We start from the raw sequence: 19402 nt of genomic DNA, 5'->3' as shown, positions 1-19402 counted from the left end.
AGGTTTAGGCAGCGAGTAGGGAGGGTTAGGATACTGACCGACAAGTGTCGGTATGTCCTAACCCTGTTGGGATGCTGGCATCGGGATTCTGACCTCCGGGATCCTGAGTGCCAGCTCCCCATACCCGACCGCTGGTGAGAGGGACATGAGCTTTGCAGGCAGAGTTTAATCATTATACTGGGACAACAAGTAAAGCTGGTGGGAGGAGCCTAATGTGGCTTTTGGGTCCTTCAGATAGACCACTCGTTCTTCATTTATTTTTTTAATTAGGAGCGCACTGACTAACCTGTCAGTTTACATGTGACGTTTGTGTTCAAAAATTGGGGAGATATACAGTAGGTTATTTTAATGGAATTAAACACAATATACAATGTTTGCAGTCAATGAATAACGTATGGATTTAACTGTATGTAAAATATTGTCAATGTTTTCTGTGTTTTCTTTTCCAGCAATAGACCCAAAAACTCCAGGTAAGCACCAAAAAGTTACTCAGTCCATAGTACTCACCCCCACAGCCCCGGCCATTCATTCAGATGTTGGTCCCATTCAGCGCCTGCGCTTTTCCTGCTGCTCGCTGTGCGGAGGCTGGGTCCCACTTGGGTCAACCATAACTCTGATTTATTGCCTCTACGTTCTATAAAGTACATGGCTCTGTCTATTCTCTAAGTCATGTATTGAAGGGGTGACAATGTTTTACATCAAAGTGCAGCCCCAGGACATATATCCCAAACTTTCATAAACATTTACAAACAGATGAAACTTTGGGCCTGATTCAGAGCGGACGCTCTGAACGAGCGCCCGCTCTGAATCAGGGCGTTTTGGGGTTTTTTTGGAGCGTCCTCCTGGAGCGTCCTCCCGCTTGTTACCACCCACAGCTTATGCGAGCGTCCATGATGATGGTCGCGATGGTCAAGACCATCGCGACCATCGGGCTTGCGACGAGACCCTGCGGTAGGGTCTCGGTGACCGCAAGCCCTGGAGTGATTTTGGCAAAACCAAAACATGATAGAGCCTAAACCAAAACCAAAAACACGGGTGTCCATGCACTTCTCTTATTATTTAAGTTTACCCCTGCTCCCCTACAAATACTTCTGGTTATTTTATTATTAAAAGAGTAATATGCACTTTTAAGTCTGAGTTGTGTTGTTTTGTAGGTGATGCAGACGTACCAGTGGTGACCTTCACACCCGACTGGAGAAAAATGTTTTACAATGAGACATTGACCATAGGATGTACCGGAATACCTAACGTACAAGGAAACCAGACTTATATCTGGTACAGGAACAATAATAAACTAGATACAAGTCAGCAAAACTTCACCATCTCCTCTATTCAACTGTACGACCGGGCAACCTACCAGTGCCAGACCGGGAGGAGTGAGAAGAGTGAAGCTGTGAGGCCGCATGTTATTACAGGTACATTACTCCACTCACACACAAATAAGTCATCGGCTTCTGCTAACTGATCCTTAATGTACTGTATAAGCAAAAAAAGATCCACGCTGGTCACAGACAGGGATTGGAATATTCTGAAGGTGCTGTAGGAGGAAATAGCATTACACAGCTCATAGACTTCCCACCACTCACTTTCCCTGATACACAGACCTCTGCTTGTCGGTTCCCCTATGGTAACACATTAGCAGTGCATACTGTTACTGTATCAGTCCTGGCCAGGCATCATGTATATATTTGTCATGTACAATACAACAAGATTGCAGTTTGTATAAATCCTGACTGCATCTGCGTCTCTGCATCTATTTTACTGCCGTACAGTATATAGAGAACAGGGGCAAACGCTGGATTTCTAATGGGGGGTTTCCAAATGTTTTATTCTTAGAGTAAGTGTGGCCAGTCTATGACGAGGACATATTTAGCACTTAACTAGTGTCATACAAAGTGTATTATGTGTCATAATTTCAGCATATACAGGATGAGTGATCACAGTAATTGATTATATGTGGCAGGAGGGCCATCCTGCCTGAGCTGAATGGTTTTATTTCAGATGTGGGCACCATTCCAGAGCATGGGAGCAAGTCGGGGGGTGCAGCAGGAGAACCTAGCCCTGCCCTGGACATACAGTATATGCATTGTCTGCTTATGCACTGGATAGTGTATTATTATACAGTATTAATAATTAACCCTATTGATGGTCTATAGATCAATGCACCCCTAACAGTGCATGTTTTCCAGATATCCTAGTTTATTGCACAGGGATATTTATCACTGGCTGATCTGTGAAAAGATCCACAGTTGGTGCTGATAATTTCATTTGTGATACTGAGAAGAACATGCAGCACTAGTAACATTCTATTATATTAATATTTCTATTGTGGTCATGGTGTGGGCTGGGGAGGGGGGTTTCCAGACAACCAGAAACCCCCCCTGCGTTTGCCTATGGAGAACACAGTGGCTTTTGCCTGTGACAAAACAAAATCTAAAACTGAAGGTACCTATTAATGACAATCCGCATTTTTAATGCTGATGTGATACAGTCTCATTTCTATTTTTAATGATTTTGTTCCTTCTGTACCCCCCCCCCAGATCTTACCATCTTGCGTGTGTCTCGCTACGTCTTTGAAGGAGACATCCTGACTCTGAGCTGTGACAGTCGCCCTGATGTGAATACGACCAATGCTCTGGTTACATTTAAAAAAAACTCCAAATACTTGAAGGTCAAGAGCACAGAAAGTAACGTATTTATTGGGAAAGTAGACAGCAGTGTGGCTGGAATATATATGTGCTCAAAGAAAGCCATTTTCAATAAAGAGGAGAAAACTAGCGACGATGAAGAAAGGATCACAGTCACAGGTGCCAGAACCTTTAATCGCTTGTTTAAGGTTTTAATTCCTGTATTGACCTGGTGGTACAGACAGAGGGCCTGATTCAGCAATGCTGAACGCAGATTCCTGATTATTGGGAAACCGTTCTGAGAAAGTGCAGAGCGGATCCTGCGTGATCACACGTAGAACCTTCTATGTCTCTGCCTGATTGACAGGCAGAGGGATTTAAAGGGCGGTGGAGGGGTGTGGACAGCCGGCATTCTAGAAAAGGGGGGCACGTTGGCCCTGTTGTCCGGGAGAGGTAGGGCCAGGGACTGCACCTACTGAAGCACTTTCCTGGCCTTGTAAGCCAGCTGAATCAGGCCCTGTGTTTGAAAAATGACAGGAGCTGATTGGTTGGTACATTATCTCTCCCCAATATCTGTGCAAGGCTTAGTACAGTATATCTACCCCTTTGTCAGTTATCAGCGTGCATGGACTCATAAAATCAATCCTTCTCACGTTCTAAACATCTTTTTTTATAGTGCATTAATATATAACAATATTGAGATTGAACGAGTTTCCCCGTTCGTAGCTAAAACAGGCGACACGCGTTTTGCAATTTGGCTTTATCAAGGTCACACCAAATTGTCACAGTCTCAGCTTTAGTCATGACAGATCGCTAATCTTATTATCCTGCCTAAATGTAAATTTTTTTTCTATACAAACACTAATGTGTTTTCTTTCTTCCAGAATTATTTTCTGTTCCAGAAATAAAAATACATCCGTATCCAATATCGGTGGGTGCAGAAATGACTTTGACGTGTGTCACAACTCTTCATCCTCTCAGGGCAGGCACGGAACTGTACTTTGCCTTCTACAAAAATGGATGGCATGTTCAAGGCCTCAGTTTGTCTAATAAGTACAGAGTTCAGTTGGCTAACACCAAGGATTCTGGGGATTATACCTGTGAAGTGAGAACTGCCACAAACAGTGTTTGGAAGATGAGCCAAATTTTCACTATTCAGGTACAAAGTGAGTATGAAATACTCCACGCGTTTCACCACACATTGACATACTGTACATATGACACAGCAATCAAACATATATTGCATATAACAATACATGACCCCAAGCTAGGATTCATTTCTCCTAGAGAGACCTTGTCACTTTTGTCAGCACAAATTGAGATGGGGCACTGTATACATTAGGAGATACTAAAAACCTATTCTCTTAGTGGTTCTTTATCCTGGGGCTTATTTAAAAAGAAGCAGTATGGTTATCATCCGGTAACAGTGCAGGCTGATACTAGTATGTGTTTACAATGGTATGCTGGCACTCACGTTACTAAGAAGGTTAGCTTAGCACCCCACCTGTACCATAGGATCCCATCAGTGCCGGATGAAACCCTGTAAAGTCTCCTAGGCAGTGGAAATCGCTGCGGCTCCCCTCGCAAATGATCTCCTAATAAGTTTTCAATGTTACCAATCCACTTTATTACACAAAAACAAACATTAACAATTATTAATGTTATTAAACAAATTGTTGTTAATGGGTACATTTTGCTCTATAGAGTAATGTAAAGTTTTCATTTCTTTGAGTTGATTCCTGTTTCTATATTTTGGATGCAATTTAAGAAAGCTGGATTGTAGATTCCTTTCAAGATCAAATCAATATTATTTTGATCCGTTGTCACGAGGCCCATAGGCCAGTTCCTAATCTGCCTATTTGGTAATCCGGCACTGGATCCCATATGCTAGCTTCTGCTCACACAAATATACCTATCAACATTTTCTTGTTCATTGAAGTGGGAAAACTGACCCCCTTTCCATAGAAGATGTCTCTTATCTCTCCCCGGTGCATCAGTCCACATCATGTTCTTGCTTGCATCCATATTACAGCAATGTTCTGGCCTTTGACCCTTTATCACCACTTAATACCAGGCTCCAGACCCCTATACTCCCACCATGTAGTAGCCTGTGCCGTTTCATGAAAAATATTTAAAACACTGTTCCCCCTAACTTACTGCTAATTTTTCCCTGTTTGCCTGTTCACTGAATGCCCTCTCTTACTTTAACATTTGGTTGCTCTTTGCAGGGGTGCACCCAAGGCTCTAACATAGGGCACTTTGAATACCAATATCTCACGGAAGTTGTGGGATGAGGTCACTCGACTCCTGGATTTAAAAGTGCTGTATGTTACAGTGTTATCTGTCCACATGCACTGGCTCATCCAGCTGGAAAATAGCACTGGGAACATGACTTGCAATGGGTCATCCTGTGTGCGGACCTAGTTCCTCCTGGGGTCCTGCCTACGGGAGTATGTTTCTCTCTAGAGGCTTCCGTAGTCTTAAGAACCTGAATGGTGAATGATGTGCCAACACAGGTCACTCATAGACAGCTACAATAGATGTGTATAATAGACAATTGCCCCAGGGACAACAGGCTGGAGACAAAGGCAAGGTCTAAACAAACACATCAGACAAACACACATCCAGCACAGGAAACATAACTGACCCAGCAAAGAGTGCTGGGAACTGGCAGACTAAATAGGCAGGTGTCAGGTGTTGCCCATCCTGGCAATGATTGAATAATTAATCACCTGACATCTGGACACAGAACAAAGTCAGAAGAGCGGCCCCTTTGGCAGGATCCAGAACTGCAGCTCACAAATTAGGAGGCCTGGTGACTCCTAGTGGTGGAAACATATGGGGAACATGGCAAAACAGAACAGAGTTTCAAGAGTGTGGTCAGTTACAGCAATCTGACCCTATTTCCTCCAGTTTTCCATATTCATCTCATCATCCTTGTGGGTGGACATATGCAAATTATTGATCCATGTGCCTGAAAATCAGCAGGTTTTTAACAAAAATTGTTTAGTGTGTACCGGCAATATCGAGAGCTTCCACTAGGAGAAAGTTGAACCTTTTGTGGGATGGATAGAAAAACCGTATCTATAATGGGTGCAGGGTGTGCAGGGAACACGGGCCCCTGGGTCCAGGGGGGCCCCGCACCGCACACCCTGCACCCATAATATTACTTACCTCTCCGGAGTCCCACGTCGGCGCGGGGGTTCCGCGCTGTAAAACAACTGGAAAATAACCGCCGTGGCCATTTTCCCGGTGACCTGTGCATACAGTATAGACTCTATAAGTCAATAACTCCGGCGCTGGCCGCGCACATCTCAGTGCTCTGCCGTGCGGAGAGGAGGGGACCGTGTCGGAGACTGCACACGGGCCCCCTCCTCTCTAGAAACGCCCCTGCATTCTGGTGTGTAGCTAGCTTAAGATGCATGACTCCAAAACAAATTTTTAGCTGAAAGACAGCAGTAACAACTACACAAAGACCAATCATGTTTTCCTTTTTTTTTTCACAGATGTCGTTAGACCTGTGGTGACTTTTAAGCCAAACTGGAACAAGATTTTGAGAACTGGCAGTCTAACTATAACATGCAATGACAATTCTCTCATACAAGGAAGCCAAACGTATTCCTGGTATAAGGATAATAATAAGCTTAATATAAATCGCCAAACAATTACCATTTATGGTGCCGATGACAATGACATTGGGAATTACCAGTGCCAAACCAGCTCTGGGGAAAAAAGTGACGCCGTTCATTTGGATGTTTACTTTGGTAAGTGAAGCTGCTCAGCTCCATAGATTTATCAGCTTTACTCCCAAATCATGTTATTGACTCACTATTTACTGTATGATTCAATGATTGACTCCTTGGGGACCGGTGGTCAGAGCATAAGAAAGGGGGTCGGGCTGGACAGAGTGAGTGAGTGGGATGGGACGGAGACTGACTAAGGTCGATGGCATATGCCAGGTCTAATAAACTATTATGTAATGTTTTTAAAGATTATCCCCAACCCATTATTTAAGAGTATTAATCCTAACTCTTCTATGAGCCTAACCATAGCCAAATTATTCTTCTGAACCTACCCCAGATTTGAACACATTAGTTTACATCTAGACTTGTATAAATCCAATGATAATTTTTACCAGTATAAATAAACCCTTATGATGCCTTTATGATCTATAGTTAGAAGTATCCATCATGAAGACGTTATGGAGGCTCAATAACTTTCTGGATTCTGCTGCCGGTATTGTGACCGTCAGGATAATGACTACATTCTACTACTTTTCACCCTTTTTTCTCAACCTTATTTTTATTAATATATTATTAAAAGCTACATTTCAAACAAACCACATCATTACGTAACCAATATAAGGAGAGCCCTTAGCAAGCATTAACCAGTAAGCATGCTGCCGCGGCCGTATGGTAAAGTGCCTGCAAATTTGTTTGACTCAGGTACAGCCCACTGAGAGCAGATGACTGGTTTCGGCAAGATTTTTTTTTTTTTCTTTAATTAAGTTAGATTATTTCTTTAATTATAAATGTCTTTCTGACAGCTTTGCTTCCATATCAATTGTCTGTTTCAGTATGGCTCATCCTGCAAGTTCCTCATTCCATCCATGAAGGGGACAACGTGGTAATGAATTGTCTCAGCTGGTCTTCCGGCATCGTCAAAAACATAACATTCTACAAAGATGACAAGTTGATCAACGTCTACTTTTCTTCCTCTTCCCATTTTGAATACAATCTTGGAATTGTATCTAAAAACGCAACTGGAAAGTATAAATGTACAAAGTTTATAAACACTGGGGCAGCATCTAAAATATATGTTGCTGAAGATTATATTTCTGTAGCAGGTAAACCTAGGTTTATTTTATTTATCTTTTTGGTACATATTTTTTGTATTGGACAAGTGATGTTAAATGAAAAAAAAAATGCAGAAATGTATTTCAATTACAGAGAACATATAATGACATGGGGCAGTGGTCAGATAATCATCAGATGTGGGTCCAAATATTACAGCCAGGTTAATGAGAAACCTTCAACCTTACTTCTAAAACCCTTTATAAGGAGAATGCTCTGGTGCATGACAACCTGGAACATTGTTCAGGAAAAAAACTTTACAAACTGTTACTGTGATTGATTAAAGGGTGTAGTAATAATAATTAATAAATTGTAATGCACTTACCTTCTTTAGTAACCTAGCGGTTCCCACCATTGAAGTCAATGATGGGAACCGCTTATTGGCTGAGAGAGGTGGAGGCTCACCTCTCTCAGCCAATGAACACTCAGCCAATGCATTTCTATGTGAAATGCTGTGGTTGAGCTGTCATTCGGGAAGTACTATCCTTAGAGGACGGTACTTATGTCCATGGCTCCGGGGTTCTGACTGTCGTCATCCTGGTGGGCACCAAATGCGTGGAGCCAATCCACATTGTGAGGGGCAGAGCTGGTGATGTCATCAATTGGGCTCTTCAGTGACTCCTAATATTATTGTGATTTACATTAGGATGCATATTGCTCCCATATGTCACATCATCAGCCGGGGTCATAATATGCAATCACCAAGGCCCATCGTTATTGTTGAAGGGGTGTCAGTGGGTTGCTATTCTTAATTTTAAGTTTAACAACACTTTATATTGTACTTATGTTGTGTTCTTCTGTCCTAGATCTTTTCTCCACTCCAGAAATCAAATCAAATCCACAATTAAAAGTTGAGGGAGCTGACGTGACCCTTACCTGCCTCACAACAGTTAGTCCACTCAGACGGGCTACAGAACTGCATTTTGCTTTCCATAGAGATGGGCAGAAAGTGCAGGAATTCAGTGCGTCTGATACATACAGAATTCCGTCAGCGCAGCTGGTGCATTCTGGGAATTATTCCTGTGAGGTGAAAACTTTATCCAATCTTTTGCAGAAGAAGAGCAAAGTGTTGTCTATTAAAGTACAAGGTGAGTTTAGTCCATGTTTCATGAAAGATTTTGAGGTAGATGTACTAAGCCTTGGAGAGAGATAAAGTACCAACCAATCAGCTCCTAACTGCCATTTTTCAAAAACAGCTTAGTACATCTACCCCTGTATCACTTATCAGGGGAATTTGAGTACTGCAGAAATGATGGGAACGTCTGCACCTTGTAGCCTCCAACATGGCACATTTTTCACCCCACAGTGGTGCGCAGGAAAATGTGCAATGTTCAGGGGTACTGACAGCCGCACCGGGCCCGGGTGGAAGGGGACATGCCAGAACCATGGGAGGCGTGGTCACGACCCCTTAGGATAAAGAAAAAAAAATGTTTTCAGCACACTGGGGAGGGGGACGCTTTGAGCCCCTCAGCACGGCGCAAAGCCAAGGGTGAGCGCGATCTGTGTGATTGTTCCCCCCACAGGCATAGGAGACTGCTCGGTGCCCATGGTAATGTTCGGGTAGCGTTACTCTCAGTGTTGTGCTCAGCTGAACATCGCAACCACCTGCCATTGGTGCTGCTATTTCCTGTATAAATGTTGACCAAAACATGATTGTTCAACTTATATTTTACAATAAACTCAATGACGTTGATGTTATTTTAGTATATTACCTTAATAACTGTACAAAGATCGCAATGTATCTTACTGAAATGTTTTTTTTATGTATAACTATGTGTGTACAGGTGTCAGTGGTGCGGCACAGTGAGTGTACAGACTAGCAGATGCCCTGAGACGGCTATCAGCCCAGTACTTCACCAGTGCATACCTCCCAACATTGACGAAGCTGGAAGAGGGACATAACGCGTGCTGATGGAAAGGGGGTGGGGCCTACCACTGATGGGTATGGCTTAGAGCTGGAGGGCGGAGCCTCACTTCGCAACCACGTTTCATCACTCTGGGGGCATGCCCAGCAGTCCCGGAGATGCTGGGCTGCCGCCAGATACTTAGGGCCTGATTCAGAGACGGACACTTTTTTTTTTTATGTGCCGCCTCCTGGCCGCTCGCATAGCTGTGGGTGACCACCCACAGCTATTGCGAGCGGCCAGGATGATGGTCCCTTTTGGTAGGGTCTCGTGGCGGCAAGCCCCAGAGAGCTTCTGTCTCTAATAGAGCCGGAAGCTCTCCCACTGACATCATTGGTGATGTCTGTGGGGCCGGCCACAAACGGCAGGCGTTCGCATCTGTTTGTGAAGCCGCCCCCCCGCCACGCCTACAAAACGGGGCGAGCTGTCAATCAACAGCCGCGCCTTTTGTAGTGAGCCACGGAGCGAGAGAATTTCTCTCTCGCTCCGGGGCTTGCGCACGCTGCGCATGCGCAGAGCACACCATCGGCCCGCTCTCGAGCGCTCAAGCGCTTGCGAGCGGGTCTGAATCAGGCCCTTAGCCCGCTCAGTAAAGATGCTGTGCGCATACACATGGCATCTACTCATAGCAGGGCAGCGGTGTGCGCTCTCCTCAACTCACCCCCACACCATGGAACGGCGGGACAGTCCCAGAAAAACTGGGCCTTCCTGCCCAAAGCAAGACAGTTGGGAGGTATGCCAGTGGGGTGCAATGTGATTGTACAGCCATACTCACAGCTATGCATACATACTAGCACTTGTTGCTTGGAGCGAAGCTTGAGCTGAGTATACAGGTCACCAGCCACTGACTGTATCTTTGTAGTGGTGCAGGATGCCAGTGGTACCAGGCTCTCTAGGCGTGGAAGCTGATCTCTAGCAGTGTGGAATGGCGCTAGCCGCAGGTCTCTCTGTAGCTAAGTTGAAGATGTCCGTCTTCCACTCTGGCTCTCTAACCCGGTGACAAGATTGTGCAGCACATGGCCAGTAATAGGGTCGGCAGCCATCTTGGTTAGGGATTTGAGACCTCCCTATAGGAAACTACGTAAGGAGTATGCACAGTAGTGATCTCCAACTCCATCACTTTAACCTAAATGAAGTTAATTCTTTGGTCATGTGTGGGACAAGTTAAACTCCTGATGATGTCCTACAATGAAACGCATTAGATAATGACCTGATGTGGGTTCTCTTCTGTAAGCGTGTGGAAGGCCGCTCTTCCTGACTGAACTGTGTCTACTACGGGGAAAGCATCCACATTGTAAAGGTTTATTGCTCTTACATATTCCATTTAAAATATATTGACTTCTGGTATGTCTGCAGTTTAAATATTTGGATCCTAATAAAGAGTCGAAAGCCCTGCGCCATGGAAGTGCCCCCTGTCTTTGGGGTCTATGTACTAAGCCTTGGATGGAGATAAAGTAGATTGAGATAAAGTACCAACCAACCAACTCCTAACTGTCATTTTTCAAACACAGCCTGTGACAGGATCGGTATGAAATACCGCCGGACCTATGTCGGTTCAAATCCCGACGCCGGGAGACCTGCAGCAGTGAAGATCCCGACAGCTCCAAAGGTAAGTATTTACTAACGCTCCTTTAGGGTGCCTAACCCTAACCTCCCTCCCTAGTGCCTAACCCTAACTCCCCTCTAAGGGCCTAAACCTAACCCCCCCCTTTCTCCGCAGACTAAACCTGTGCCTAACCTTAACCTCTCCCCCAGGGGTGCCTGAGCCTAAACCTAAACCTCTGGGGGGGGTGGCTAGCCCTAAGTCCCCCCCGGGAGCCCTAAAACCTAACCCTCCCCCCCCACGGCTGTCCGCGGGGTTACCTTCGTTCGGTATGCCGGGTGTCGGGCTCCCAGCATAGGTCTCTGTATGACAGGCGTCGGGATTTCGATGCCTGTCATTAGTACCTTGCTGGGCGTTGACAGTCGGGCAAGCCGGCGGTCGGCATTTCGACTGTCGGCTTCCTGACTGCATCCCCCTGTGACATGGCAAATAGGAGCTGATTGGTTGGTAATTTATCTCCTTTCACTTTATCTCCGTCCAAGGCTTAGTAAATAGACCTCTTTGTTCTATTTTAGAGAACCTAAGTAATACTGTAGTTGAACTTACTACTAACTGCTTGGTTCCTACACTTTGTCATGCCTCTATGCCTTTATGTTCTGACTGCCTTTGCTTAATATAGCCATTGGGCTGTTAGGAACCTTCCTAGTCTTACTGGAACTTATAAGAGCACTTCCTACAAGCACAGATACATTCCGTCATGTGCTAAGTAAATGTGGGAGTTTGTAGCATCTCTTGCATAACAAGACCAGTAAAAGGAGGAGACAGACAGGCAGCCCGGGGCACAGCTAGACGAGGAGCGCAGTACGCAGATTTAGAAGGCTTGTACAGCGGGGCTGAGGTTACCCTACATGTTTTCACAGTATAAATATCATTTTATTATTAAGAGACCAATTTATTTTCTACCATTTTGCGCAAAACAGACGATTAAGGAGTAGGTGACACTAGGGAGTATATTTCTAAGTCAGGACGAATGTGTGTGGCAGCGCTCAGTAGCTGCTGGTTTGTACGGTTATGTATTTATTCTCTGCGATTGTCCCTGCTTATAGTATTTACAGCAAACATTTTTAATTATCAGGAGTATTTACTATTCTTACAGTCACTATTCAGATCTGAAGGCTATACTCAGAGACTCCTAATTGTCCAAATTCCACCCAGCGTTGCTGTCTTCGTGCCTATAATTCTACGTAAAACATGTGATACTTAGGGGTATATTTACTAAAGTGCGGGTTTTTAGAAAGAGTTGTTGCCCATAGCAACCAATCATATTCAAAGGTGCTCGATAAATGATAATTAGAATCTGATTGGTTGCGCGATTTATTTTTCGCAGCGCTTTACAGACAATTTTTACCCATTCAGATCAGTCCCTCGCTCGGTGGAGCTTACAATCTATTGTCCAAATTCAGAGATGTACGCAAACCCCATGGTTTATGTACATCTCCAATGTTTCGAGATCTGCGTATGCGCGGAAGCCGCACTGCACATGTGCAGAGCTGGGGCTGCGATGTCGCTCACAGTGCCCCAAACAAGCAGCGCGATTGACATACTGCTGGCATTATGGGTTCGTGACATGATGCGTCCCAGAAAACGGGGGTGGTGTTGGTCCTGTTTTCTGGGCGTACCAAAGCCAGTGGCTGCATCCTCGGATGCAGCTTCACTGGACTCGGCTGCATCCGAGATGAGTTACTCAGATGTCTGTAGGTCACGCAGTTGATCTGACGCTGCTTTTTAGGACGCAGCCAGTGGATCAGAGAAGCCGGCAGTGGGCGTTTTATTACTTAAGATGCCTTCTGTGGCTTTTGCATAGTGCAGCACAGCTGCTGCGAACAAAGTCGAACCCAAGACGTCAGTGCTGTGAGGCGGTAATGCTAACCATTACACCAACTGTTCATTATTTTTGCAAACATTTTGACCACCAAATATATAATTCACCAAAGAGAAATACCTGAAATGCTATTAAATCCTATGATCCATAGTAATGATGCACCGTTGTTCATCAATTCGCTATAATATCTCTTAAGCGCTCACAACTTCACCAAGAAATTATTTGTATGTTGTATGTGTATACCTATATACCATTTGTGTGCTTGGATGTTAAACTCTATTCAAAAATGTTTAAAAATAAAATAATCCGTTTTAATTTTAATTTAAGTTTATTTGCCTCTTTAGGTATGGCAGTCGTGTCCTTTACACCAAATGCTGGAAGAATAATCACCACTGAATCTATAACTCTTACATGCACCGTACATTCCAAAATCAAAGAAAACCAGGTATATTACTGGTACAAGGACAATAACAAGATTAATGCAACTCAGAAGACATTCGTTATTAATGTTGCTACTGTGGAAGACAGTGGATATTACCAGTGCCAGTCCAGTAATTCTCATATAAGTGACCACATCAGACTGGACGTCTCCAACAGTAAGTCCATAAAACTGTCTATTCCATAGATTCTATGGTTATTATTAAACAGAGATGAGCAAAACAGTGGTGAAATATCATGTGAAACGCTTTTCTCAGTGGTACAGGTTTCTTCAAAGAGGTACAAAATTTGACACAACCTTCGAAATTTCCTTTTCCATTTTATGGAATTCTAAGGCGTATTGCATCTGTAAAGTAGACCTCGATGGCGGTGGCCCAATAATTTTGCGGTGTGGATTGGTCATGGTAGTGTTGGGTAATTTTAATGCCAAATTCTACCAGTGAAACATGCAAAATTTCATGATCAATTGCAAATTTTAAATTTAGGTGTTTTTTTTTTTTTAACTTTAGTTTTTTTAATTAATTTCAGGTGATCTAATTGTGCAAGGTCCTCCTGTTATTTATGAAGGGGACACACTGACTTTAAAATGTCACCATCGGGACGGCTTACTTTTCAAAAATGTTCAATTTTTCAAAGATGGCAATCTACTAAAAATACTGGAGAGTGAGTCTGACCTACAGATGGGAAAAGCATACAGAAATACGACAGCGATATATGGATGTACAAAACAAAATAAGATTTCTTTGTTTTTATTCTTTGCGGATACATATGTTTCTGTAACAGGTAACGTCTTGTTTGTATTTATTTTTATGATAACTACTTCTTTTGATTGTGGGAAAGTGTATATGATCATTGCCATGAATCCCGCACACATTTCTTCTGATGTCCTGTATGAAAGATCTCACCCTATGATTTACAGTAAATAGATAAAAAATTGATGCTTTTTGAATATGTTTAAAGCAGGATTATGACAATTTGTGTATAATCCAAGTAGCCTTAATGTAACTATACTAATATAATAAGAACATTGTGTCTGTCTGTTTGTTCCAAGTTGGCACAAACACTACTGAACCAATGTCCATGAAAACTACGTTGATCCGTCAATGTAAAGCTGAGCAAAACCAAAAACACATTTATTGGCATCACCAATGCTTGGTTTAGGCTTAGGAGGAAAAGGAATTTAATAATGTTGACTAAGATGCAACATAAAGTTGATGTAGTTAAGATGATCATGATGATGATGATTGAGAAGGGAATTAAAGAGTAGGAGGAGGATCAGGAGCACAAGGATGATGATGAAGAGGGTCATGATGAGGAGGCATGAAATGCTACTGCCCAAAGGGAAGCACAGAGGGTGCCCCAACATCACCCATTTTCATCCTGCAGGGTGTCATATAATTTGGACAAAAACTTCACAGAGTGGTAACATTAGATCCAAGAAGACATACTAGGGCAGGAGTTCCCAACCACAGTCTTCAAGGTACACTAACAGTCCAGGGTTTAAGGATAGTCATACTTGAGCACAGGTATCTTAGTTAGTGCCTCAGTTATTTTGATTTAACCATCTGTGCTCAAGAATGGATATCACTGAAACCTGGACTGTTAGTGTGCCTTGAGGACTGAGGTTGGGAAACACTGTACTATGGGGTTGAGATCCCAGATGGATCTCCTGTTGGTGACGCTGGGCAGAACTTTGACCCAGGCAGCCTGTTCTGGGCCTTCCACTGGATGTATTTGGATGAAATAACATAATAAAACGTAATAACTTGAAGATTTAAACCCAGGCAATGCCGGGTACTTCAGCTAGTAATTTTATAAATGGAACCTTTCCTGTCATCCTCGTCACCTTACAGTGCTGTAGCAGGACATATACTGTATGTGCCATGGGCAAGTGGACCTGCCACCCACTCCTGGTGCATGTGGCATCATGATGGTATAGCACAAGTGCAAGGAACAGGAAGAGCAGTGCCAGACCAATTGCCAGGTACCCTGCTAGATGAAAAAGGGTGATGTTGGGGCACCTTTCCCTTGGGCAGTGGCACTTCATGCATAAGGAGCCTATGCATGGAACTACACTTCCCTCCTTATCATGACCCTCTACATCATCATTCTCATGTTACTGATCCTCCTCTAACGCTTGCCTTTAATTCCCATCATCATCATCATCCTCAGCTTAATATTAACCACATCAACTTTATGTTGTATCTGAATAAACATTACCATATTCCTCTTCCTTCTGATCATCACAATTCTCCTCCTCTTCTTCCCCTGATCACCATCATTTTTATTTTGCCCATCATAATTGTCTTCTTTTCCATTGTTCTCATCATATTTATTAAACAAATTTTGTTGGAAATCCCCATAAAATGTATGTTTTTGGGGGATACCCACACAATTTAAACATCCCCTGTCCCTCCCTACTAAAGGATGTGAGCTCTTGACAATAGCATCAACTATTGGTGGTGAATCCTGCTCCATCACCCAACGCGTTTCGTCTTAAAGACTTCATCAGCGACTAGATAACAATGGTGACAATGTATCTTATTAATATAAAATGTATCTCAAGAAGTACCTTATTGACCCCAAACATATCCTGCGGGTGTAATGGGCTGAATCAGCATTATCTCCCTTATGGAGTTGCCGCCGGCGTTAACGTTCATTACACCCGCAACAACATATTTTTGACTAATTTTGTAAGAGGAAAATTCCTACAGTATATATGAAACACTTTGTTTCTCTAGAGCAAACTTAATATTAAACTATAATTTAGCAAATTACAGCATTCCCAGGGCTTTCATAGATTCTGAGTAAATAAACGTGAAAAATACTGAAATGCTATACTGATTTTGTCTTCATATTTCTTGTAGAGCTCTTTACATACCTCCAGATAAAAGTGAGCACGTCTCCAGTGATAGAAGGCGAACAGTTTACCCTCTCATGTGAAGCAGCTCTAAGTCCGTCCTTATCTCTTCTCCGTGGAAACACAGAACTGCAATTTGCTTTCTACAAAAATGGACAGAATGTGCAGGGATTCCGTGCATCTAATAAATATCTCATTAATTCGGCTCAGAAGAAAGATTCTGGGAACTACACCTGTGAAGTTAAAAGCTCAACCAACAGCGTGACAAAGATGAGCCAAGCAATAGATATCGACGTACAAGGTGACATGGGGAGAATGTTTGCAGGGGCACTATTTTATTAGTCTGTAGCAAAAATAGAAACTATTATTGTTCTCCTGAGTGATGATTTGGTCAGGAATGTGAGAATTCTTCTCTTTTGCACATTATCGACCATTTTACAGATGGGAATGGATAACGTCCATGACAAGTTTTAAGCATTCACCACATCTACAGTATATTTAAACATCTAGGTCCTTTGTTGGTGCAAAGAGTAATGATATACTGTAACCCATAGCAACCACTTTTGTAGAAAACATAGCTGTAACTAGGCATTTTAGCACCCTGGGCCAATACCGCCATAACTTGGACCAATCACAGCCGAGGAGGGGCGGGGCTGGGGAGGCAGCGCTGAGGTTTACAGTCCCTGGTCTCCCTGGCAACCATTAGGATTAGAATGTTGAAGGGGGGAGTCTCCCCCTTGGCATTCCAACCATTACTGTTGCCCCTGCACTCCCCTTAAACTGGCCCTGCCAGCACCAGCAAGACACCGTTGGGTTTGTAGGGACTGTTGCTGGTCACTGATGAAAGTCTCTGTATTATATGGTAGGCACTGATGCTCTCTATATTATATGGTGGTAACTAATGCTCATTTATGTATGGTGGTCACTGTAATATGTGGCAATCACTGAAGCTTTCTGTATTATATGGTGGTCACTGATGTTCACTGTATTGTATGGCAGTCATTGATGCTCTCACTAGTATGTGGCAATCACTGATGCTTTCTGTATTATGTGGCAATCACTGATGCTTTCTGTATTATGTGGTGGTCACTGGTGCCCTCTGTAATATATGGTGGGCACTGATGCTCTCTGTATAATAGGGTGGTCACTGATGCTCTCTGTATTATATGACAGTTACTGATCCTCTCTGTATTATGTGGCAATTACTGATGCTCACTGTAAAAATGGTGGTCAGTGATGCTTCATGTATTATATGGTGGTCACTGATGCCCTTTATATTATATAGTTATTACTGATAATCTCTTTATGATATGGTGATCACTTATGCTTTCTGCATTATATGGTGGCCACTGATGCTCTGCATTACAGTATATGGTGGTCACTGCAATGCTCTGTGATGGGTGAGGTAGTGTAGTACAGACACTAATACTTTTGAGCTTTGAGACAATGGAGCCTGTATGCTGGCACCACAATGTAATGGGGCTAAATATGGGTTTTGCCTACCCCCCCCCGTGTACATGTTAGTCTTTATAATGTTGAAATCAAGAAAGCCAAGGGTTAATACTATGTATAAGGAGTAAGTGTCAAGCAGAGTATTTGTCCCGAGTACATAAAGCCTAGCTTCACCATTGCTTAACCCCCAAGGCCAGATTGATGTTTGTGGGGACGCAAGGGCAACTTATTTGTGTGGGCCCCTGGCAATAAAATTTACAACAAGTTATACTGGCGATGTTGATAAAAATGATAATATGTAAATACTCCTAGCACCAGAAATGTGTTAAGCACACTGTGGGCCTCATTCAGAGTTGGGAATAGAGAGATATCTCTCTCAACTGATCATCTTGGTGAAACCATGCTGCACTGCAGGGGGGGCAGATTTATACTGTGCAGAGAGATTTAGATTTGGGAGGAGTGTTTCCAATCTGACATCTAAATTGTAGAGTAATAATAAAGCTGTGCAGTACTTGTGGGCTACATGCAAAAGCAGCCAGTATTTACCCTACATGTAAAAAAAAAATTATGTATTTACACCCCTTACATTGCAATATGGTTTGTTCAGGTTCACAGTTGAGAGAGATATCTCACTCTATTCCCAAGTCTGAATCAGGCCCCGTGTCCCCAATTCACATTATACCGCACCGAAACCCCATTTCACATTATGCTACAGTGCCCCCAATGCTGATGATGCAGCTGTATGTTTGGGTCCCCCATGTGTGTGGGCCCTTGGGGCCTAGTTATTTTTACATGTTTTGTTTGTATGCTTTTGTTCCGTGTCTAAGGGCCTATTTACTAAGCCTTGGTTGGAGAGTTAAAGTCCCAACTAACCAGCTCCTAAGTGCCATGCTACTGGCTGTGTTTGAAAAATGATGGTTAGGAGCTGATTGGTTGGTACTTTATCTCTGTTCCCTTTATCTCCATCCAAGGCTTAGTAAACAGACCCCATAGAGAGAGATTGCAATTAAAGGTATGAGAAGTCTCTTTGTATTACTATCTGTAAAGCTGGTTATTGTGATGTGAGTAAAATGTCCTCCTGCCTTAGGGGGTCATTGGATCACTCAGAGGCAAATGTGCTCCAACTGCATAAATGTAAACGTCGATGAACTACAGGATATGGAGACAAACGTAGTCACTAACACAGGACTATACCACAGCAATGATGATAACATTTGTTTTCCCCCTTCTAGACTTGTTTTCTACTCCAAAATTATCTGTGATCTTAAATCCGGTTACAGTAGGGGAAGCCATAGTTATAACGTGTGACACGACACTTAATCCGAGCAGACAGACTACAGAACTTCAGTATACTTTCTATAAAGGTGGACAATTTCGGCAGAAACTCAGGCTGTCGTCTAAGTATAGAGTTAACTCTGTTCGGCAAGATGACTCGGGGGATTATCTCTGTGAGGTCACAGCTTCTCCTACCAACATAATTAAGCGGAGCAACACCACATATGTTCTCGTACAAGGTAAGAAGAATATATATATATATATATATATATATATATATATTAGTTCTAGTTAGAGGGGGAATTCAGCTCTCAGCAGAGATATGCGCAGATCTTGTATTGGGTTTGCCAAAACCACTCTCAAGTGTTTTGGTTCAGATTTGGCTTTGGATTTAAAAAATAAAAATAAAAAACAGCTAAAAACATGTTACTTGGACCTGTTTATGTTCCTATACTATTATTAACATTCAGTCAATTTTGACCCTCTCACAGTACCTGAAATCACTAGGGAGGGACTTAAATGCGATCCAAAATACACGCGATCCGTTTGTTAAAACCAAGTTCTGAAT

The 19402-nt window shown here is 43.0% G+C and overlaps 1 protein-coding gene across 1 annotated transcript in view; it reads left to right on the top strand.

The window, feature by feature from the left end:
- The first annotated feature begins 405 nt into the window (after positions 1-405).
- Positions 406-19402, top strand: part of LOC148532531 (Fc receptor-like protein 5) — a 39708-nt gene continuing 20711 nt past the window's right edge. Inside the window, exons 1-11 of the mRNA XM_088467700.1 lie at positions 406-470; positions 1155-1415; positions 2541-2807; positions 3512-3793; positions 6134-6391; positions 7204-7473; positions 8287-8568; positions 13154-13405; positions 13776-14030; positions 16115-16408; positions 18792-19073. Coding sequence (XP_088323826.1) covers positions 425-470; positions 1155-1415; positions 2541-2807; positions 3512-3793; positions 6134-6391; positions 7204-7473; positions 8287-8568; positions 13154-13405; positions 13776-14030; positions 16115-16408; positions 18792-19073 — 2749 coding nt within the window. The 5' untranslated portion in view covers positions 406-424. The remainder of the gene's footprint in view (positions 471-1154; positions 1416-2540; positions 2808-3511; positions 3794-6133; positions 6392-7203; positions 7474-8286; positions 8569-13153; positions 13406-13775; positions 14031-16114; positions 16409-18791; positions 19074-19402) is intronic.

This window comes from Taudactylus pleione, unplaced genomic scaffold (assembly GCF_031769625.1).
Source record: "Taudactylus pleione unplaced genomic scaffold, aTauple2 ptg000073l, whole genome shotgun sequence".
In the NCBI taxonomy this organism is placed as follows: Eukaryota; Metazoa; Chordata; class Amphibia; order Anura; family Myobatrachidae; genus Taudactylus; species Taudactylus pleione.
The sequence above is the reverse complement of the archived record's forward strand: the minus strand, read 5'-3'. Positions and strand labels throughout refer to the sequence as shown.